This window comes from Canis lupus, chromosome 1 (assembly GCF_003254725.2).
Source record: "Canis lupus dingo isolate Sandy chromosome 1, ASM325472v2, whole genome shotgun sequence".
NCBI classification, from domain to species: domain Eukaryota; kingdom Metazoa; phylum Chordata; class Mammalia; order Carnivora; family Canidae; genus Canis; species Canis lupus.
In genome coordinates this window covers 20,826,035-20,850,908 of record NC_064243.1, presented here as the reverse complement: position 1 = coordinate 20,850,908, position 24,874 = coordinate 20,826,035, and the positions used below count along the sequence as shown (strand labels likewise).

General features: G+C 37.2%; 1 protein-coding gene across 1 annotated transcript in view; it reads left to right on the top strand.

Moving 5' to 3' along the window:
- The first annotated feature begins 945 nt into the window (after nt 1–945).
- The window catches only part of LOC125755566 (uncharacterized), a 37,558-nt gene continuing 13,629 nt past the window's right edge, over nt 946–24,874 (top strand). Inside the window, exon 1 of the mRNA XM_049114202.1 lies at nt 946–1,121. Coding sequence (XP_048970159.1) covers nt 946–1,121 — 176 coding nt within the window. The remainder of the gene's footprint in view (nt 1,122–24,874) is intronic.

Genomic DNA, 24,874 nt, shown 5'->3' with positions numbered 1-24,874 from the left:
GTAGAGCTTTGTCCTTCCTTATTTTCTGTGTTGGAATGTGGGCTCCTTGAGGCAAGGTAGAGACCAACAAATGCATGTTGATAGACTGTAAAATGCCGGATCTTTCTCAGCTCTGTCTTGAACTTTGATTCTTGTATTATGTCTTATAGTGCCCTGAGTTACTGTTAACACAGGGTGTAGGTCTTTGTGGGCTTTTTCAGTGGTGGTTTTAGTTGTGTGGACCTCAGGCTGGGGAGAAAATTGAATCGCAAGTACTTCTTAAACTGTGTTAAGAGCACCTGGGTGGCTCAGCGGTGGAGCATCTGCCTCTGGTTCAGGGCCTGATCCTGGGGTCCTGGGATCGAGTCCCATGTCGTGCTCTCTGCAGGGAGCCTGCTTCTCCCTCTGCCTGTGTCTCTGCCTGTCTCTCTGTCTCTCATGAATAAATAAATAAAATCTTAAAAAAAAAAAATCCTGTCTGGGTGGAGTACCTGGGTGGTTCAGCTGGTTAAGTGTCGGACTCTTGATTTCGGCTGGTGTCATGATCTCAGGGTTGTGAGGTGAGCCCTGCATCAGGCTCCGCACTTAGTGCAGAGTCTGCTTGTCCCTCTCCCTCTGTTCCTCCCCCATCTGTTCCTCCCCCAACACTCTCTCCTTCAAATAAATAAAAATAAATAAACAAACAAACAAACAAACAAACAAATAAATAAATCCTTTTAGGTAATACAGACTATATTCAGTGATTAGTTTTTTTGGAAAATCTTCCTTATTTGTCTCTTAGCCTGTGTAATAACAGTAGCAATTGTAGTACTCATAGTGTGTCTGGTCAGTATTAGGGGAAAATAACACTGGCCCATTATTATCCATACATCCTCAAATGATGGGGAACCTATAATAATAATTCCTGAAAGAACCTCATTGCCCACTTTTCAACGTACAGTGGTCAGTACAACAGAAGTGCCTACGATGACCACAGCAAAGGCACCCGTCACCACCACAGCCGACAACACTACCACTTCAAGTGACCCTACTACCATAACGCTCACTATCACCACCTGCATCTACAATGACACAATTTCAACCAAACCTATGAACACAACTATCACAACTCCCTTTCAACTGAAGTTCTACTGTAATAACAAGTACCAGCATTCCGACTGAACCTTTTACTACAATGGATACTGCCAACACTCAGACGATCTACTGCTTCAGCCGAGCAGAACACCATCACAAATAGTTATAGCCACATCAGCACGTATTAGAACTAGCGTTATTTCAACAGACTTTACAACAATAGTCACTTCAGCAGAACATGTGACTCCTGAACCTACAGCCATCATTAACTGCATCTGTACCAACCTCAAAAGCCATTCTTATTTCAAGTAATCGTGTAAATATCACCTCTTCAATTGAGCCTGTGACCCATGTGACTGCAGGTACTTCAACTGAACTTATGACCACAAGAGTAATGACCACTTCTTACTGAATCAGGAAACACTATAATTTCTGCTGAACCTGCTACTATTATAAATGTAACAACCTCTGCAGTTGAAATTACAACACATGCATCCTCTGAACCTAAAAACATTACAATTTTTGCTGAATCTCCTACATGTGGAAATGTAATAACAACTTCAGCTGAAGCTACAAACATTGTAACCCAAACTTCCACTTGTACTAAACCCTCAAACACAGCACCAACTGTCCTTGAACTGAACCTAAACCTTTCACCAATTCCACTGAGCCTACAACCCAAAAAAGTCATTCCTACTTAAATGGAATCTACAGATACCACTAAGTGTACAGGTACAAAAGCAAGGGCTAGAACGTCAATTATATTTATAACCACTCATACTTTTCTCAGGAGCTATTATTAAAATGAACAATAACACTTCAACAGAACTGATAACATTTCAACTGAATCTGCAACCTCCACAGCTAAAATCACTTTAACTGAAGCTACATCCGCAATGGGAACTAATACTCAATTGAATTTACAATCACCACTATCCTACCACCACGACAGCCACCACCACCACTAGTTCTTCTCAATTCTCTGTAACCAGTACTTGAGGTAAACCTATAATTTTCACACTTTGAAATTACAATCATGTCAACAACTGCTGATTTCCTTCTCTTCAAGTCATTTCAATTAAACACACACACACACACACACACACACACACACACACACAAGCTTATTTTAAAAAATGATAGTAAGGTTTTCCCAGCTTGAGATATGATAGGTTTTCAATAAATATCTGTTTCATGTTGTTCACCTGCTTACCTATGTAATTATATAAATAGATAAATGTTATTGACTTATGTATTCATTTCCTTTTTTTTTAATTTTTATTTATTTATGATAGTCACAGAGAGAGAGAGAGGCAGAGACATAGGCAGAGGGAGAAGCAGGCTCCATGCACCAGGAGCCCGACATGGGATTCAATCCCAGGTCTCCAGGATTGCGCCCTGGGCCAAAGGCAGGCGCTAAACCACTGTGCCACCCAGGGATCCCTGAATTCATTTCCTATTGCTGTTGTAACAAGTTTTCCTATTGCCATTATAACAAGTTACCAAAAATTCAGTAGCTTACAACAATGTAATTTTTCCGTTTTAAAATAGAGATAAAAATGATCTCTGAAGGAGAGTGTATTTTCTTGTCTTCTCTGGCTTCTAGAGGCTGCCTGCACTCCTTGTCTCATGGCCCTTCTTTGAATTACTTTGGCCTTTTGAGATAACATCTCTTTCTCTAGTCTGACCCTCCTGCTTCTCTTTTATGCGTCCCCTTGTGGTTATATTTGATTTATTTGGGTAATCTAAAATAATCCTCCCATCTCAAGATCCTTAACTCAAATCGCATCTACAAAATATCTTTTGTCATGTAAGGTGACATGGGGATTAGGATGTGCATTTGGGGGGCATTGTTCAGGCTAACATTGCCCATCTGCTGGTTCCCAAAGCTTTGTATCCATTCCACATGTAAAATACATTCATTCTATCCCAAGCCCCCTTCCCAAACCTCAACCCATTACAGCATCAACTCAAAATATCATTAACCTTCGTGAACTATGAAAAATAAAATTAAATCATTTATTGTATGATAATAATCTATATTAACATAACATAAACTATAATATATATGATTTAAAGTAATTATATTTTGTGTAGCCCAACAATTGCACTAATAATGATACCAATATTCATGAAAATTTCTTTTGAATCTCCTATGAGTTTCTCATAGTGATATTCTTATATATTTGAACTATTTACATGGTATAGTAAGCTTTTGAAGCCTGATATCTGGCTAGTTAATTATGATATCAGCTACATAAGAAAATATAATAAATGTAATAATCCCTTTGCTTAACTGGTTGTCAATGATCAACGAGCTTGAGCTGTCATATTGATCTTAGTGTAGCAATAAGGAAAAGGAGAGATATACAGAGGTTTTAATTATCATCATGATGCTCATGGGCAAATTTCATCCACAGAAGTGTATTATGTGGATAAAAATGATTTTTAAAAAGTTAGTGTTAACCCAGCATTGAAGATCGTATTGATATTTATTAATAGATGAGCTCTAAAATAGCCCACTGCTAACACACTTGGCTAATAAAAACTCAAATATCAAAGCTCTCAATCAACTGAAACATTCACTCAAGTTAAAAAGCTTTCATAAGAGAGTATGGAAAATAGGGGGATTTATCCATATACTTTCTGCACATATTCTAATCTGATAAGTTTTATCTATGGAATAAGAAATGCACAAGAAATATGAATTTAAGAAATCTATCATAATGCATGACTGTGCATAATAACATGATTTTTTAAGTGTTCAGTTTTATATTTTCTTTGGTTCTGTGTGTCACTTAGGATTTTGAGAATGGGAATTAAAAGTCTATGCACAAGTGATAGAATGATGGGACACTATTCAGGCGATTAGATAACATTGAGGTACCATCAAATGCTTATGGAACCTCACTTGCTCTGTAGAGATGATGCCTCGGTGTAAATTAAAATGTGTGTCTCAGGATTGTAGTAAGGCAGTATTTTAGGCTGCTTTTGAGTTTTGCTACACAGATCCGTCTCACCTTGTCTCTTTTTGGTCCACTATTATTATGGTGTTGGCCTTAAACATATGGCCTGAGATTGTGCACCATCTCATCTGCATTGCAGCTGTTAGGAAGTGAGAAAAGAAAGTAAGCCCCTCTTTGACCTGACAATATAACTTAGGCTAATATCCCATTAAATAGGATTTAGTCATATTGTTGCACCTCGCATCAAACGGAAGTGGCAAATGAGGTCTTCATTCAGTCCAGGTGCCTGGTTAACTATAGGGCGGTTCTCTTAAAATGAGAATAAAGGGAAGAATAGTTACTTAGGATAACTTGTGTTTTTAAAAAATGTAGCCAGATTTTTAATGAAAAGCTAGTTTAATTTCTATTCTATTTAAGATTCATAAATTTTGTTAGCTAATGAATTAAATTCAGCGTTCAGTATCATTGAAAGTTTCATGTGATATGAGCCCCTTATATTGCCCTTGCTCAGAGGACCCACAGTGGCTTAATTGGCATCATTTTCTTGCTGAGCAGACATCATGTTTTCATTGCTCCTTCGAACAATTTTTTAAATTAATTAATTTATTTTTAGAGACAGAGCATGAGCAGAGGGAGAGGGACAAGTGGACTCCACGCTGAGCACAGAGCCTCATGTGGGGCTCTATCTCATGATCCTGAGGTCATGACCTGAGCTGAAACCAAGAGTGGTTGCTTAACTGACTGAGCCACCCAAGTGGCCCAGAACAACACTTTTTCTTACCTTCTCCTTTCCACAGATTTTTCATGCTTGTCATGTTCTAGAGAAGTTTCTCAACCTTGGTACGTTTTGGATTAAACAATTCTTTGTTATTAGGGGGTGTTTAATAGCATTCCTCTTCTCTACCCACTAGATGCCAGTACAACCCCTCCCAACAGCTGCGACAATAAAAAAAAAAAAAAAAAAAAAAAGTCTTCCAGCATTGCCAAATGTCCCTGGGGTGGGGGTGGGGTGGGAAGCTTCCCTTCTTTTGAGAACCATTGACTTTTTTTTTTTTTTAACCATTGACTTTTTTAGAAGCTTTAAGCTATATTATTTTGCTTCCATTTGTTCCAGTAGAATTCTTAAGCCAATGACAGTGAATAAATTTGTGAGACTATTTTTGCAAAGATCATGTATTTTTGTTTTAAAACAAGAATTGACATATATAAAATCATGTTCCAGCGGAGCAGGAATGTTGTCTGTTTATCATTGAGCACTTAGCAATTAGAATAAAGCCTAGACTAAATAATTTTGTAACCACTGATTTTTAAAAATTGAGCATTTTTAAGAAAAAAAATGGATTTATTAAAACATTTCTCTTGAAAGAGTTTTAAGGGGTTTCTCCCATCCACTATAAATATCTTCACTTGAGATTTTCTCAGACAGCAATGTACATAAGTATCATCTAAATTTCTGCCCCTAAACCCCAAACTCAGATCCATTCGATCATTAAGTCTGAGATGACAGCAGAAATCTTTACTCAAGATTGCCACCTGGGATCTTCAATTTTGAGACTTCAACCCTTGCTTTTCTTTGTTTTCTCGAGGACCTGTTACTGATATCTACCAGAATGTCTATCTCTCTGTATAATCTGTCATAAGATGGTCAGTGTGGAAAATGCACGAGAGATGAAGCAATCAGCATGGGATTCAAACTACATAGAGTGTGTGGCCCGTCCTAAACTGCAGATTCCTCATCTTGAATTCACTTTTAGCTTTGTTAATGGTTAATTTTACTTTTCCATTTTATTGAAGGATAACATTCATAAGGTGTATTGATCTGGAGTGTACACCTGGAATATTTTTATATCTATACATGTGTAACCACCACCCCGACCAAGATAAAGAAAATTTCCAGTACCTCATAAGATTCCCTCATGCACCCTTCCCATCGACTCCTCTACTCCACTCCGGGATAAATAATGCCCTCTATCATCATCTGATTACTTTTATTCATTCTTGAACTTCATATAATAGAATCATACACATGTCTGATTTCTTTCACTAGACCAAGTGAGTGAACATGCAACATGTTGTATCTAATAATAGCTGATTAAAAAAATAAGTGTATGTGTGTGTGTTTGATGTAATGTGAGTATGCCCATTGTGAGTATGCCATAATTTATTTATTTATTGTGGGCATTCAGATCATTTCCAGCTTATGCCTATTATGACTAAAGGTATATAAATATTCATCTACATGCCCTTTTCTTGGCCATATGCACTCAGTCTCCTGGGGATCTATCTAGAAGTAGACCTGCTAGGTCATAGGGTAGGCATAAATATCACTTTAGCAGAAACTGCTGTTTTCCAAAGTAGTAGTATTATTTTCCACTCCCACCAGTAATGTGTGAGAGTTCCAGTTGACCCACATCTCACTAACATTTGGTAATATCAATTTTCATGTCTTGGTAATGTCTTAATTTTAGCCTGTCAGTGGGTGACTTTTACCTGAAAAATTTGATGGACACCTAGAAAATGAGGGTTAATGAAACAGGCATTTTCCCAAAAGAAAAGAACAATTCTTACCTTGGTTTCTTTGTTTGTAAGGGGTTATTTTTGATTACTTTAGTTCTTCAGATAAATTTATTTGAAAATATTATTCTAATATAATTTTCACCAAAAAGATTTTTGGTGCTAGTTTTATGTAAGGTGTCTTTGGATATACATGTTTGATTCTGCTGGGTAGCTTCTCAGTTCAGTAGCTAACTTATTTCTTAGCTCCTAAAAATATCTTGATAATAAAGACATTTCTATAAAAAGGAAACGGGAAGGTTCTCTCTTAGGTAAAATGAAAGGACTAGAAAGGAATGCTTACTGATATACGGCTTAACTCTAAGTTTTAAGGTGCCAGGGCACCTGGGTGGTTCAGTCAGTTTGTTCTCTGCCTTCAGCTCAGGTCATGATCTCAGCAAGGTCCTGGGATCGAGTCCCATGCCGGGCTCTGTGCTTAGCAGGGAGTCTGCTGCTTTCTCTCTCTGTTGTTCCCCCTGCTTGTGCTCTGTCTCACTCACCTTCTCTTTGTCAAATAAATTTTAAAAAAAAGTTTTAAGGTGCCAAAAATGTGCCAAAAGCCTAAATAATTAGGTTCATATAGTACTCTGCAAGAGAAAAGAAACTTGGCAAATGCATTAGTAATTACTGACTTATTAGACCATGTTATTGTCATTTTAGGAAACACGGATCTGGAACCTAAGCAAGTGTGACTCAAATGCTGGGGCCACAACACGGGATGTTCATAGCATTAGGGACAGCTTAAGAAGGTCAAGGCCAGAAGATCAAGAGGCACAAATACCTTAAAAGTGTTACCAGCATAGGGAGAGAGGATGGCCACTCTAGGTTTGAAAGGAAGCGACTGGAAACTTCATTGACTTCAGAATCCTATCATAGATTAGCGTTGAACTCTGGTGTCTAAGGTATGTTGATAAAAGGATAGAGGAGGACGTATGATGTAGGATTATCCTAATTTGCACTGCTAGGCAGGCTGCAGAGACAGGATTGGTTCTCTTGTTTCTCATTGTTATTAATACTTTACTTCAAAGGACTCTAAGTCATCTGTTAGGAATGATATTTGATATTTATTTTCGTCAACACGTGCACTGATGCATCACAGTCAACTTGCCCTCCATCAACTAAAATATTAGTCAAGGTTGTAAATGTACATTGGAATGGTTAGAAGGAAACATAGTCTTGGGTTTAAACTTGTGATACCAGCAGCTCAAGAATGGAGAGGAAACATGGAAAATACATAGTAAATGTGGAATAGTCTAGAAACCAGCCAGTGAATATTGGTTGTTTCATTTGATATCTCATCTATATGAATTTTATTTCTAGTCTTAATAGAAAACCCTAATGCTTTTCCTATGATATCACAGAAGGAGTGCTTATGTATACTTTACCAAAAAAAAAAAAACAACCCATAAACAATTATAATTGATAAGGAAAAGGCAATCTGTTGGTTTTTCAACCAATATCTGGAAGTCAGAAATCTTGTATTTTTGTGCTATATATAAACATAGTTTAAAATTTTATTTCATGTGTTATTAATCTAAATACTAGTATTTTCCTGGGGCTACAATTACAATAATAATGTGCAGTTATAGCTATGGATAAAGTGGCTTTAGCATTTATTTTTTTTATTTTTTAAGGTTTTACTTATTTATTTGAGAGAAAGAGCATGATTGGGGAGGTGAAGAAGGAGGGGAGGGGGGATCAGACTCCTCATTGAGCAGGGAATCTGAAGTGGGGCTCGATCCCAGGACCCTGAGTTTAGGACCTGAGTGGAAGGCAGCTGCTTAACTAACTGAGTCATCCAGGTGCCCTGGCTTTAGCATTTTTAAAAGTATCTTAAGTCTTATATTTAGGTTCTGGTTTATAATAGATTTTTGAGGTTAATTCTAAAAATTTATAACTCATATCATTCTAATACTTGGAAAATCAGAAATTAATCTTAAATATACTCTAAAAGTCCAATAAATGAACCAAGACATCTCAGTTCATATAGACGTCATTTTGGCAGTTAGATTTTTCATACCCAAGAATTAACCCATTGTTTAGTTTTTACATTTGCCTTGATAATAGGAAAAAATATGGAAATGTGGTTTGAAATAGACAGTTTAAGAATAATTTATAATGCGTGGAGAAATGTTTTTTTTTTTCACTCATGAGACAGACTAAGGAAGTCATATTGCTCAATAAATATTTGTTGAGTGATTAAACATTAGGGAAGATACTTATGTCTCAAAAGCAAGAGATTTTTAAAAAATCTATTGATTCTAGTTCATGTGACCTCCCAGAAAGATCTTCAGGAGTATCTGAATCCTCAAAACTGAATCTTTCTTTTGCTGAAATAGATTAAAACAAAAAGTTGTTGCCTTTAGTGAGACATTAGTTCATCATGTATGGGGGTTTTTCTGGATAATAACAATGTTCAGATAAGACAGAAATGTTTCAAATCCTATAAGAACAAAGTGTAGGATGTATACATATTGCTCTCTGATTAGAAATTTACTTTCATGTGAATACTTCGACATAGTGGTGGAAAAACCTTGCCCATCTGAGGACAATATCAACCAATACGATAAAACATCACTTGAGGGCTACATTTGAAAAGTAATCTAAGTTTTTTTTTCCTTCTTGCAAAATATAACACCTTAAATTATAACACCATAACTTCTCAGTAAATATAAGAAATACATTTCAGTTGCAGTGGGTACCATTAGTGACTAATTCTGATTAGCTGATTAAGCGTTACTCTCAGCTTTCCATTTATTCAAAATTTAAAATTTAGTGTCCAACCAGAGCCAGGACAAAACAATGATAGATTGGATTATGATTTGGATTCCATATTTGTGACAAAACCCAAGTGGCCCCAGGATCGTTGTTTTTTCACCCCTGATGAAGATACTACCTGTCAGACTTCATTTTTAGAAAGAGCTGGCTTCTACCAGGAGAATGAGATTCAGGAAGCTGACCTGATGAGTGAGATTTGATTTGATTACAGAGTGTGTTAAATGTTTAAGTTCATCAACCTGAGGCAAATTGAGAAATGACTGAATACTAAAGCATGATATCAACACGTTTAAAAAAAAAAAGCACAGCTATTTATAGAGCTGAATCCAGATTTTCTCAGTGCTCTTGAGTGATTAGCAGAATGTTGCTGAAATTTACTTAACCCATTGCAATTGTTAACATCCAAAGTGCACCTCCAATACTTTCCCTCCAGGGTATGCTTGTCCATATTTAATCACAATAATAGTTTTATTTCAGTGGTGGAGTTGAGTAAGGGACAGGCAGGGCTAGGTAGGGAGAGATTTAGGAGGCTATGGGATCAGGCTCACAAAAATTCCAAAAATGTGAAGGTGAGAGGAAACCAGAGATAAACAAATCAGACCATCCTGTCCTAGGTGTCAGAGGTGAGGTCTTGTTACAACAGCTACTTGTGACCAACAAAGAATTACTGAAACCTAAAAAGGAAGTAAGCCATTGAAGGTGTTATCACTAGTCCTTATTCAACGGTGCTATTAATAGGATTTTAAAAGGAGTTAGGTTCCCTGGTTGGCTTTTAATAAAAAAACCAACCCTACAAGCCCCCAGTGGCAACCCTGTTGGGACCCTTCTCCCTCCTGAGAGCTTTTTCTGTATCCTCACTTACTAAAAACACTTTTGCTTTACTCACACTCCTTTGTCAGAGAGATTGATTCATTCTACTCTGTGAAACAAGAACCTTGCTCTCCCAGTTCAGAGTTAAAATGGACCCGTGTCCTACCCACAAATAATTGACCCATTTAACATTGTTGGTCAGCAAATTTAATAACCATGTAGGAATTACAAGATTTAGAGAGAGAGCGTGTAAATAGCACATTTTCTATCCTGTTATGGAAAAAGTCCTGGATTATTCTATGGTGTTTCTAGAGGTAACAAAATGTCCCTCCAGATTCTGATATAAATAAGTCTACTTCTCTTTAAAATAATATATTCTCTTTTCTAAGCCTACTTAAAAAAAACAAAACAAAACAAAAAAAACAAACAAAAAAAAACACTTTCTTCCAAAAAGTTTTTCTTTTACGAATGTTTTATAAAAGTTTTTCTTCCAAAAGGTTTTTCTTTCACAAACCAAATATAAAATAGTTCAGGTATTCAAAGGATTTAAAGAGGAATTCAACACCCTATGTCCATCACTCAGCTTAAGAAATGGAGCATTACAAAATTCTTTTAAAATCAATCAAGATTGGCATGTGTTTGATAGATATCTTGAGCCAGACTTCTTAGGAGGGGCACTCAGGCACTCAGGAGTTTCCCAAAATCTGCCAAGAGCAGGCTTCTTCTGGGAAGAATGGGCAGGACTAAAGCACCACAGGCCTGATTCTATGTTTTCCTGAGCCTCTCTGATGCCCAGTGCATCCCAGTCCTTCACAGCGCCCCCCATCAGGACCTGCTCACATATCCCCACATATCTCGGAGCCATATAGGACACCTAGCAGGCTCTACCTACACCCAGTTTGCCTTCCTGGGAAGTTTTACTGTCCACTCACCCAGGCAAGGCTCCTCAACCAGGCCCATGGGCTATCCCCCATAATATTCAAAAGAGAACATTTCCTGGTGGACGGATTGGGTGAATGGGCCAGAAAACAGACAAACCCCCAAAACCACCAAATAGGGACAATGGCCTAACAGACTTTTTTTTTTTTTTTAGATTTTATTTATTTATTTGAGAGAGAGCAAATGAGAGTGAGCACAAGCAGTGGTGGGGTGGGGAGGCAGAGGGGCAGAGGAGAGGGAGAAGCTGACTCATTGAGCAGGGAACCTGATGTGGGGCTTGATCCCACGACCCTGGGATCAGAACCTGAGCTGAAGACAGATGCTTAACTAACTGAGCCACCCAGGTGCCCCGATTTTTATGACTTGGGTGTATAGCAACTTTGTGTAGTATGTGAACTAGTCTTCTGCTGAGCCTCAGACAGTAGATACCCCCACTTAACTGCGTACTGTGTAGTTCTCTCAAATGCATTTGCTGCTATTAATTTGGTTGATACCAAACATTTTCTAGTCCTTACTGTTGTCCCTTACTGTTAAGTATTTTAGTACTATCGTATTTTTATATCCAATATGTATTTCTGACTCTATTTTGTTACTTAGAAAGAAAAGACTCATTGACTTTTGTTCTTACAGAGGTATTTCAATAATGATCTTTCACTATCTCATGATACTGAAGTGGGACAACTTTTTTTTTTTCCTACCAAGAGTTACTTGGATTAAGGGAATAAAACAGGACTTATATGAAAAAATAGATTATATTAGTTGGGATTGTTTTAGTTAGGAAGTTCAACTCAATGGATTTCCTGTTTCCAAATGTTTAGTTCCAGTAGCCATTCTCAAGTAACCAGAAACTCACAGTTCAGTACATCGGTTTCCACCATCGATTGATGTCACCAATGATGTTGGCGTGCATGTCACCAGTACCTGGAGACTCCTGGATGCTCACAATGTCCAAAGAGAGACTTCCATCAGAAACAGGTAATGCTTTGGTTAACATAGCCCATATTTTTGTGAAAATAATTGAAAAAACTAATTTATTGTCAGTACAGTGCACAGAAAGGGAAAGCAAGGAAAGACTTGTGAAGGCCTGCCTTCTAGGAGCCAATGCTCTTTGGGAAAAAGGAACGTACACAGGTAGAGAATAGTACAATAATCCGAGATGATAAAGCAAATTTTGGGGCCCTTGTTTTATGTAGATATGTAGATATGAAGAGATCAGAACCTGAGCTTAAGTAGATATGAAGAGTCAATATCCTGCAATGAGGGGGCTGTTTGGAAAAAGAGGCTCAGGAGGAAAACCATGTTTTGTGTTTAATGCCCCAGGGCTACTCTGTGGGTCGTCTGCCTCACTGTCCTTCCCTCCTGCCTCTAAGACCACTGTGGCCCTTCTCTCAGTGCTCTTGTCCTCAGTCCTCCCACACTCTGGTTTGTCCTCTCTGCTTAGTGACTTGATTCCGATCAATGTTCCTGACTGCATATTCACCTGACCTTGTGGCCTTGTCTCAGTGTCTTATTTCCACAGAGAAATCTGATCTTGACTCATAATTGATGGTGTTCAGCTGTTTAGTTGTGTGTTCTGGGCTCGGGCATTCACTCCATCTGGTGCCACCACCCTGCTTAGAGGCTCATCAAGGAGGGTCTCAGTTTAACTCTTAAAAAAAAAAATTAATTTTTTAAAATTTAATTCCAGTATAGTTAATTAACATACAGTGTTTTATTAATTTCAAGTATACAATATAGTGGTTCAACAGTTCTATACATCATCCAGTGCTCATCAGGACAAGTACACTCCTTAATCCCCATCATCTATCTCCACTCCACCCACAGCCATTCACACCTCCCTTCTCGTAACCATCACTTTGTTCTCCATAGTTAAGAGTCTGCTCTTAACAAACAAGAGATTTGTCTCTCTCTGGACTTAACTCTTGACACAAAGTAAGAGACTCTTACCTTTTTTTAGATCTGAGAGCAAAGGGAAGAATGAATGACCTTGATCTGGGAGGGTTACTTAGAATGACTTTTCTTGCTTGCCAATTTATCTGTCACTGAACAGGACATTTAGTTACCATCTGGCCTTACATTATTTAACAGATGGGGGAAATATTTTCTCGAAGGGCCACATTTTTGCAAGAGTTCAAGTGTTAAGTTGGTAGTGGACTAGCCTGAATGCTCAGCTGTGTTGCAAGATTCCAGTCTGCCTGCACTTCATCCTATTCCTGGTTTGATTCATACCCCGGCACACATAATGCCTATTCCGAGTTGCAAAGACAGTCGTTTATTTTCTCCTTCTCAAGCTTCCTTTAGCCAACGCCTTGACCCTGTGGTATAAGGTGACATTTGGTGACTGTTGCTGCTTCTAGTTCCCTGGCTTTGGTGCTCAGTGTTTTGTTCTTCTTGGCTGCCCTGGACATCCAACCTGGGGCTTCCTTCCCCAAACTGAAGCCCATGTTTTCTAGCAGTGAGACACACTTCATTCCTTTCCAAGATGTCAGTTGTGCGCTCCTCTCTCCTACTGCCCTGAGCTGAGTTACAAAAGTCAATGACAGTGAGCTAATCGTAGATGTTAAAATTGAGCAAGTGTCAGGAATTGTACCAAGTATGTTACATACATTATTATCTTCTTTCATCCTTACAATTATCGTTGGATAGAGGTATACCTTTTCTTGTGAAGAAATAGAGGCTTAGGACCTTAAGGAAATGGCCAGGTATTAGCCTGTTTTGAGTCAGAGATAAAAGTCAACTCTGAATCTTTATAATCCAAAGCTCTGAATCACTATGCTACAGTGCTTCTGATAAAGATAAAATAATTTATTTTTTAAAAATTTTTTTATTGGAGTTCGATTTGCCAACATATAGCATAACACCCAGTGCTCATCCCACCAAGTGCCCCCCCGCTCAGTGCCCATCACCCAGTCACCGCAATCCCCCGCCCACCTCTCTCTCCTTCCACTGCCCCTTGTTCATTTCCCAGAGTTAGGTGTCTCTCGTGTTTTGTCACCCTCACTGATATTTTCACTCATTTTCTCTCCTTTCCCTATATTCCCTTTCACTACTTTTTATATTCCCCAAATGAATGAGACCATATAATGTTTGTCCTTCTCCGACTGACTTAATACCCTCCAGGTCCATCCACGTCGAAGCAAATGGTGGGTATTTGTTGTTTCTCATGGCTGAGTAATATTCCATTGTATACATAGACCACATCTTCTTTAAGATAAAATAATTTAAAAAATAAAATTACAATATCTTTTTAATTCTTTCCTTGAAGAGTATTTACCTCCTTAGGGATTAACAAGCAACCAACCTCATGACTCAGAGAAGTGAAGAAACTTTCTTTAGATCTCAGGGCTTTTGGATTTAAACTCAAATTTGACTCCAGAGCTTGCATTCTTTTTGTTGTTGTTGTGCTGCTTAGTCAAGAACACTAATAAGTGATATTTGCTGTTGTGTGATCTTCATTATCATCATCTCACAGATCCTTCTGTAGTGTTTACTACATGCCAAACTGTGTTCTTACCATTTGGCACACATTACCTCTTTCCAGCCTCATAAAAGCCCTGGGACACAAGCTCTGCAGCCATACTGATTGCACAGGGTTAGGGGTTTGAATCCAGTGGCCGAGCTCACTCAGGAGTCTGGCCCAGCATCCACTGCCTAACTTGCATGGTGCTTCATAAGTTACAGCGCTATTTGATTTGCACTAAGCTCTACCTTAGTCCTAGAAGTCAGGTGTTTTTATTACCAGCGTTCTGCAGGTAAGAAAATAGACACTTAGAAAGGATAAGAAATTCTCCAAATGATAGTGGCCAATAGGAGCTGGACTCCAACAAGGACGGTCCCAGCCCGAAGTTCATATTGCCAAAAACTAATCTGAGTTGAAATGTTAGCCAGGTTGATACTGGAAGGCTCCGAGGAAGCCTATTCTATTCATTTAAAAAAAATTTAATTTATTTGTGTGTGAAAGAGATAGCAAGAGAGAACACCAGCAGGAGGAGAGGAAGCAGGGAGCCTGCTCATATGGGGCTCGATACTAGCAGCTTGGGATCATGACCTGAGCCAAAGGCAGGTCTGCTTAACTAACTGAGGCACCCAGGTGCCCCAGAAGGGGGTTTTATTCATTCTTTCAGTGTTGCTCTGATTATAGGCAGCCTCTGACATCTTTCCTGATTTCTGTTTGGGTAGATGTAAATGTTTAATTTCCATCAACTCCTTTTTAAATGTTTTAATTTGAGAGGTCTACATCTGAGAATTTGGTGGACATTTCTTTCTCCTAATGTTAGGCAAAGCATAAGACTAATTCTTTCTTAGAATAGAGCTTAGAGATTAAGCCCAATATTTATTATTAGAAGACTCTCCAAATAATATTGATAATTATATATTTTTCTTAAAAATTTTTTTTTGTATTTAAATTCAATTTAGTTAACATATACTGTATTATTAACTTCAGGGGCAGAAGATTATATATTTTTTCTGATAAATTATACTTCCTATAAGGCAAAATAAGGGAGTAAAGATCTTTGTCTTCTTGGGAATGTTTGATTTTATCCTAGTATTTTTGCTTACACCTCTGACAGGTGAAACATAATTTTTTAAATGTGTGCTCTCTGTAGAAAACATTCCTGGTTTGTCTCTTGTATGTGCGATTATAGCAGCAACTAGAGTACTTACAGTGTGCCTGGTATTTAAAGGGGGAAACAACATGGGTCCAAGCATTCATTACTCACATATCCTCAAATGGTAGGAAGCCTAGTATAACCACTTCTGCACCTAGAGTGACCACTAATACGAGACTTACTACTACAACCACAACAGCTGTACCAACAATGGCACTGCCATCCACTCCTCCACCGAAGCCAACCCTACTATTGAACAGCCATCAGTACCACACCAGTTAAACAGACAACCATAGCCAGCACCACATCAGCTGTGTCAGAAAGTAGCATCTGTTGACCTGCACCAACAGACTCCATGAATATAAACATAACAGCTTCTTTCCCCACTACACTAAACCAGTGACTACAATAGCCACTAGTATACAATAACTGGACCCGTACCTTGTTCCACTATAATTTAATCTATAATCACAAGCAGGAACAATGACTTCACCTTTACCTAATGTGACAAAAGCTGTTCATATTACCACCTCTACCTCTGCTGGCACCTACTACCACAACATTAACTACTAGCCCTTCAATTGAGCACATAGCCACATAAACAGAATTTGAATATACAAATGTGCCACTTCAGTGGAAACTGCAACAATAACTTTAAGAATCTGTAACCACTTCAATTTCTGCTGAATGTACAATTATAACAGCCACTGTCACCACCACCATTTCAGTTGAACCTACTACAGTACAGAACACCAACCGCACTTCAACCACAACTATTACCAGTCTCCACCAACACAACCTTGGGAGAAATTACAGCCCCAACAGCAGTCACCACATGTCAGTTGAACCTACAAGTAGCACTATGTCAACAGACACTTGTATGGGACCCACAACTACTACTGCTTCAACGAAAACTACAGCTGCCAAAAGAACCACTACTTTTACCTGAATCAACAACCATTACCAACTGAATCTACAGGCACAACAGGCATCACCACAGATGTACTACCATAATGGTTCTCACTATTGTATCCACTGAACAAAGTACTGTCCATATCACTGCTATCAGTGTAAATGAAACTGAAACTAGCATAGCTTTATTTGAAACTGCAACAATTTGTACTGGACTGAAAAATAAAACATCCTTGAAAACTTCAATAAAATAAAGATCTGATAGGTATAGAAAACGAATGAGGCGGATTTTGTGCTGTGGCACTGGTAATGGGCTAAGTTGTTATTGTTGGAATAGTTTAGGTGTTATTGCTACAGGCTCCAGTGAAATATTTCTGTTAGCCAAACAATCACTTGTGATAGTGTTTGTAGATTCATATTTGGACTGGACAACTGTGGGGATAGTTAGATGTAACATAATCAAGGGAGTAATTAAAGATTGGGTTGCTGTGGGGAAGGCCACTGTAGTGTAGTTGCTGTGAGAATTGTGGCATTTACAGTAGAAAATTCCCTGAAAGTGAAGATAGTGGTTGTGGTACCTGTTGTGGACTATATATTCAGTTGAAATGGTAGTACCCGTGAAAATTGTAGACTCAGCTGAAGGAGTAGATGTAGCTTAATTTGACATAATGATAGTGGTGGACTCAGTAGACATTGTGATAGTTGCATTTTTAGCTGAAGTAGTGTAAGTACTATGTTCACTTGGAGTACTATTAGTAAGGGCTGAATTGAAATCAAATCCCATGATCAAATCCCACAAAATTAGCAATAATCCTTTTTTATTTTTTCTAATTGAAGTATAATTTACACCTAATGAAGTCAACAAATTTTAAGTATGTGCCTCAGTGAATTGTTTTTCCTGTTCATACATCCTCATAAACATCAATCGGATTGAGACCTAGAATTCCAAACAATAGCATCTTACAGGCTTCCTGTGGTTTCCCGAAGTCAGTATCCTACTAAGTGTCATCACAATCTGACTTCTGCCACCATAGATTCAACTTGCCTATTTTTAAGCTTCATGTAAATGGAACCATACAGCATGCATTACCTTGTGTCTGACTTCTTTAATTCATCATTAGGTCTGTGAGTTGTGTAGGGTAACACAATTGTTTCTGGGCTCTGATAGACTACATGTCTGACCATGGGACACCAAGTAGCTATATGACCTGAGCTGTTATGCACTGATTCACCAAGTCATGAAGTTGGGCATGTGTGGTGGTGCACACCTTCAAGAGGAAGTACTACAGAGGTCTCAGCCCTCAGTAAAAGTAGACAAGGTATTTGAGCCTTATGACTCAGAAGATGCTATAGAGCTCCAGGCAATTGTGGAAAACTGAGATGTGGAATCTAACCTCTGGAAGGCTCCATTAGAGGATCTGGGGCTTGAGGATAAACCATGTCCTATTTTTAAAATAACTGTTCTCAATTTGGGACAGCTGCAGAGCCTTCTTTTGAAAGCATGCACTGCTTCATTTGCTCAACTTCAACGACTTAATGGATCAGATAAACCCACTATACCTAACAGCCTAATTCATTTTAATGGGTTGATAAAGTGAGTCGGGGAACACATTAAAAAATAGTGTAGGTTGCCTCCGAAATAAAGCAGGCCCACCAAACAATATGACACTGAATTAGTGGACATGAAAAATAAAGCAACTTACCTTTCACTTTGAAATGTTACCTTATGTGCATTTCCCCAGCCTGCAGAGGGCAGTGTCCTCCCTGATTGGATCTTTTTACTATATGATGAAGTATATCTTTTTACTACATAATATCCCACACATATTTCCAATCCTTATGTCAATGTTGTTTAGCTTGTAATCCCACTTTCTGGGAATTGGTCACTGGAAAATAGCTTGAAATATAGACTATAACACCTTTCTGTATTATTCATAATTGAGAACATACAACAACCTAATAGATTAGCTCAGTTAATTCACACCTGATATGATGTCACACCTGAGGTTGGCATTAAATGTGTTGTTTTAAAAAATAAATTCCTGGGGCTAAAATGTTAAATGTGAAAGAAGATACTGTGTGTGTGTGTTTGTGTGTGTGTGTATTATGATTGCAATTAAAAAAAATGTATGGCTACAAGACAGGCTTTCTAATTCCTGTAGCATGAGAACAGCCACTAGTTCCAAACCTCCCTATATTTATTTCTAAAATACAAAGTCTAAAAAAACAGTAAATAAAACAAAAATTTCCACAATTAACATCTATTGTGTCACTCAGAAACAAAGAAGACCTATAAAATCCAACATACATATAAAAAGGGTGAAAAAAAAGGTTAAGTCAGTGGAATATTTGTTATACTATACATGCTAGCAAAATTAGAAATTTGAGAACACGAAGTGTTAGCACTTGTTAGAAAATGGGAATGCTGTTATGGGAGTGGATATTCATACAACCTTGGAAACAATTTTGGAAACATGTGGAAAAGTGGAAAAAATACCTGATGATCTAGGAATTTCATTCTTAATTATACATTTAGAAAAAAAAATTTTTAGAAACATTTTTATAAATATTTTCAAGAAGGCATATATTTACTAGAATATTCATAGCATCGTTATTTATAATAATGGAATCAAACTCAATTTCTATCTACAGAGAATAGATTAATAATGGTGATGTGTTCAAACAACAAAATACTATAAAACAATGAAAATGAATGGAATAGAGTTACAGATGTCAGTGTAGTTGCATTTTATAAATGCAGGCTGGGCCAAAACCCCCACAAAACCTATATTGTGAAAAAACACAGTAGGTTTATGTGAAAAAACATAATAGGTTTCATATAAATTGTAAAACATGTAAACAATACTATATATTTTTTGGAATATGTTAAAACATAAAAATATGAGAAATATGAACATCAAATTAAGGAGACTGGTTATCTGTGGTAGGAAGGAGGCAATATGGTCAGGAATAATTATATATAAAAATGTTTTATCTCTGGGATATCTTGGAAAGATATTTGTTCTGTGAGCTGCCTCAGAACCATATAGCCCCTGTCGTCACCACCTAGTCTGCACCCCAACTGAGGTTGATGACATAAGCAAAGTCCCACCTTGGAACTCCAGGGCTGCTGGTTCTGCACTGTCCACTGTACCTGAATTGGACAATGATGTCTTACTGTGAGCTCCTGGATCTTATTCTAATCCCAGGTTTAGGGTTGACCCCAGTCCTCCATAGGGCCCCATTTCTGATAACCAAGTTATGATTCTGGACCTTACGGGTCCCAATTTCTCTTTTTGCCTCGCCATGTAGACCTAAGATTTTCTTAAGTCATGATCCCAAGTTTCCGCTCTAACACTGGTTAATTTGCTGCAATTGTTTAATAAGGCCTGGAGCCCTACCCTAATTTTTGTGTCCATGCCTGCAGACTGCAGACATTTTCATAAACCTCAATTCTTAGATCCAGGGCCCTGCTGGACATATGTCTGGACAGCTGATGGTGGCCCCCCAACTTTGAAACTCTTAGATGCCTAAGTCCTGCCATTTGTCTGATGTTTGGATAGCACATGCAGGGGCAGAATGGATGATGAGTTGTGTCTTCACCCTAGGAATTAACCAAGTGCTTCCTGTTATTTGGAACCTGATTTCCAGTACTCTCTGACCTTGTGGGCAGGTCTAATTCCAGGTAGTAGCACCACCCTGGCCTTGCCTACAGCCAACATCCATACTTCCCTAATGTAGCTTGACATATGTCACCAGAGCCACTAAAGGCTCAATAGTTATATGATCTTTCAAATAAGTTTAGCTTCAAATTTTCTTTCACCTTTTCTCTTCAACCTTTTGGCACACTGTGGTATACATTAGATAACTGACAAATAGCTATAGACAATAAAGAATGGGAGGTCACACACTCTAATCTTTTTTTTCTTTTTTTTTAGAGAGAACATGTATGAGTGGAGGGAGGGGCAGAGGGAATTATAAGCAGGTTCCACACACAGTGTGAAGCTCCATGTAGGGGCTTGATCTCAAGATCCTAATGATCATGACCTGAACCAAAATCAAGAGTCTGATGGTTAACCTATTGAGCCACCCACGCACCCCTACATACTCCAGCCTTAACTTGGGTTTATAAAAGGTCACTTAAAGCATATGTGTCTCATCAGGAAAGTGAGGATAATAATACTTAATTTTTGTAGGTGTTATAAGGATTAGCTATAAACAGTATGGTATACCCACTGGAATAGTCATAAATATCCCTATAGTGTTAATAATATTGTTAATCAGATCTTATGTCAGAGACTATCCAAGGGTACCATTGTTTGCCACAATCTAGCAATAATTGAAACTTTTTATTCATTTTCTTACCTGTATTTTTAAAAAGCCAGTTATAAGAGTCAGTTTACCCACTGAAGGCTTTATAAACTAGTATTTCAGACCAATAAGAATAATGAAGGATATATTAATTATCTTTAAAAAATTGTAAAATTTCTACAAACCACAAATATAGTCCTTCATAACAGTGCTTGGGTGAGATGTGTTTTATAATTCAGATTTTAAAAAGTTTTATAACCGCTATATGGTACATTATACAACACCCTCGTCAGGACTGTGGTAGTAAAACTGTAATAGATATCAATATTTTTCTAGTTAAACATGTGAATAATCATGCCAAATTTATTAAAGGCTAAAAATAGCCTTATTAGTTTTGATTAACTTTTGCTGCCAAATAAATTTGTGCCAAATATACAAAATAATTTGTTTTCAAAGCCTTTTAGATTTTGGAACTGTGCATCAAGGATTGCAGACTCTATTTCGATGAAAAAAAAAAAAAAGGTTTGATTTTGGATGTCCCTAGAAATAGCAGGACCAGAGTTTAAGCCCATTGAAAGAACAAGGAAAATTTTGGCATGGTGAAAAAGAGAACTTCTGAACCATGAAGGTCACCATAAAATGGAATACCACGCCCTACAAAAGCCATAAATTCATCTCTGTGGTCAAAGAGAGATGCATTATGCAAGTTTTTATTTTGTAGAAGCTGACGTATTTACTATCATGGGACTAATTTCCTAACATACAAAACACACATATCTTGAAATAAATAAAAAATAATTTATTCTTTGTTTAAACCCTCTTTGTTCAAACAAAACGACTACAATTTAAACAAATTTGAAAGTTAAAATCAAAAGTTAAGCATTCAATAAACAAAGTGTAGAGGGTGAAGAAGGGTCTTCTCTGTCTTAATCAGTGCTCTCTGGATCTCCAGGTTTGAGACATATGTTAGGTACTCAATAAACAGTTGTGAATATGTTAATGAAAGACCATGTTCTTTCAGTATAAACATATTTAAAATTTGTAAATACATTTCAAATGTGTAATTAAGAAATTCAGTGACATGCATCAAAACATCATTTTCTCCTGAAGTTTCTATTTTAAGTAGGGCTAATTATTTTAATTCAATTGTATTACTGAAATACTTTTTAATTACTTTTGATTCAGTGAAGGAACACCTGCTATAGAGATTGAGTCCGTTTTGAAAAATACAATAAAGAACACTCCGGTAGTGTTATGATTACCATATATAAGAGACATTTGCTGAAATTAAAAATTTTCACTTTTAACTTTACTTTTAATGGTTGCTTCTAGTTGCTTTGATAACAAATATGATAGGGCACTTTGGAAATGTGTTTTTGTTTCTTTTTTTCCTACAATGATCTTTCATACTTTTGAATTAATTGGGTTGCAGATCTGTATTTTACTTAGGTTTGAAATTCTGTGCCTGATTGCTTGGTTTTAATGCCAATGACGGAATGAAAAACAAACTAATAATCCCTTTCGCTAAAATGTCTAAGATCAGATGCAGCTGTCATATTGGCTCTTGTCCTATTAACTGACCAAAGAACTAATAATCAAAGCAGAGTGAAATCTCAGGCAAGAAAGATTTGTTTGAGCAACATACAAAAATAGTTTTGACTTCAACTTTTAGATAACAGTGCAATTCACCTCTCTATTAGATGAATGAGAAATAGAATTTTCCCCCTAAATACTTCTCTCAACTACTATCAGCCAGTGAGACTTTCATGTTTCTTTTTTTGCTATAAATCCTGTCAACAAAGGTGAGGATTTTGAGAGAACAAGAGATATCCATGCTCTCTGGTCTTTTTTTTTTTTTTTTTTTTCTCTGGTCTTTATAACAATCCAGATGTATCCTGTTTTTTCTGTTGACCTTTGGATGGAGGTATTCACGAGAATTGTTAATATCCATGCTGAAGAATTGTTCCTTGCAAAGTAAAGAAAATTCTAATTTTTATATGATAAATTTAGTCATGAAGCAATGCGTTGTTTAATTTTGTTGCTATATTTAATATTTTCTGTTTTTCTTCCAAACTTTAGGACTGAGCCTTGCTGCAACTACTAGATCAATTAGAGATTGTGAGCATGAGATCAAGTGATAGGGTAAATTTTCACTCTATGCTGTTGCTATAATGTGTGGATATGCTTTCAAAAATGACGGAGTTTTACCTACACCATGGCTATATTGCTCTAGTACCAAATTCAAATAAATGCCTCCTAAGAATATAATTGTAGTGATATTTTAAAGCTAATACAGTCAAATTTATACCACTTGTTTGGTAATTTTAGCATTATGATTTTCAAATAAATCAATCTTTTAGAAGATCATGTTTAATAGCACTAACACCTTCAACCCACATATGTTCTTTGTAGCCCATGGCCATACAATGACATTGGTTTTGTTTCAACAGGAGTAAGAGTAGTCATTATGTTTTTACTCCTCTTTAGAACAAATCCTTCCCAGCTTTTTAATTTTTTGGCCATTTTCCCATGTTCTTTATGTCCTAAAGAACATACGTCACTTCAGATCCGTAAAACTACTTAAGTTGAAGGTGTTGAATACAATTGTAAGAGAAATTTCAAAGGATCAAAGGATCCAGAATTCAAAAGTGTCAGATACAAAGAACACAGTGGTATGGGCTGTTTCATTTGCTACTGAACTTTTTGTACTAGGAAAAGTGCCTGGCACACTTTAGAAACTCATTATCCTCACCTTTTTTTTTTTTTTTTTAAGATTTTATTTAGTTATTCATCACACACACACACACACACACACACACACACACACACAGGCAGAGACATAGGCAGAGGGAGAAGCAGGCTCCATACAGGGAGCCCGATGTGGGACTTGATCCCCGGACTCCAGGATCATGCCCTGAGCCGTAGGCAGAGCCACCCAGGTGTCCTTTATCCTCACCTATTTGTGAATAAATCAATAAAAGTTCATCCTTTTTCAATTTGAGACAACTCTTGACAAAACAACAACAAGACTCTTCCTCTAGATTTTCAATATTCTATCATTGGCATCATTGCCTAGGAAATGGATTCCAACATTTTCTAAATGCATGTAAATTCCTGAGGAACTGACCAAGTAGACTTCCAGACAGCAGCCTACAGACTGAAAAGATGAAGCTATCCTAAGGCCATGGGTGACATGGTGCCCACAAGGGGCAAGAAAGCATTCATGTTTAGGTAGGGAGAAAGCAATGGCAAACTTCTAACTCTTGTTTTTTTCTTTGGTTGATCCTAAAATAGAAGACAGGTGTCTGAAATATGGGTCCAAAGGGAAGAAAGAAAATTAATTATGTAAGATTCTTAAAGTTCCTTTCTGTCAAGAGAGTTGTTGAGGTCAGAGGCTGCAATGGTTTTCTATGATTAACACTTCACTTCCTTCTCTAGAGTAGATTCCATTTTACTGAATAACGACTTATTACTTAATTTAATCCTCACCTGCACTGATGCATCCGAGTTGATTTTCCACTAGTCATCTAAATTATTTCTTGAGATTGCAGATATAAAGGGATAAAGAGCCATGCAGGAATTGAAAAATATCCTTCGAGTTAAGTTAGTAGTATCACAAGCTCAAGAATGGACAGAAAGCATGGAAAATATGTAGTGAATATTGAACCCTCTGGAAACCAGACTGTGAGTATTGTTGCCCTACTTTAATACTTTGCCTATATTGCTATCTGATTTTCAGCTTTTAAAATAAATTGAATCTCTTTACTACTACATGGTCAATATCATAACTTTTCATTATTCTCTAAAAGGAAGAGTAGCCATGTATTAAATTTTTCTGCTTCAGCTTTTCATGTTATATTCCTCTGTATTATACTTTAGAAATTATTTTGTATATTCATTCATTTAAAGCATTAGCAATGTTCCCATTACCAAATGATACAC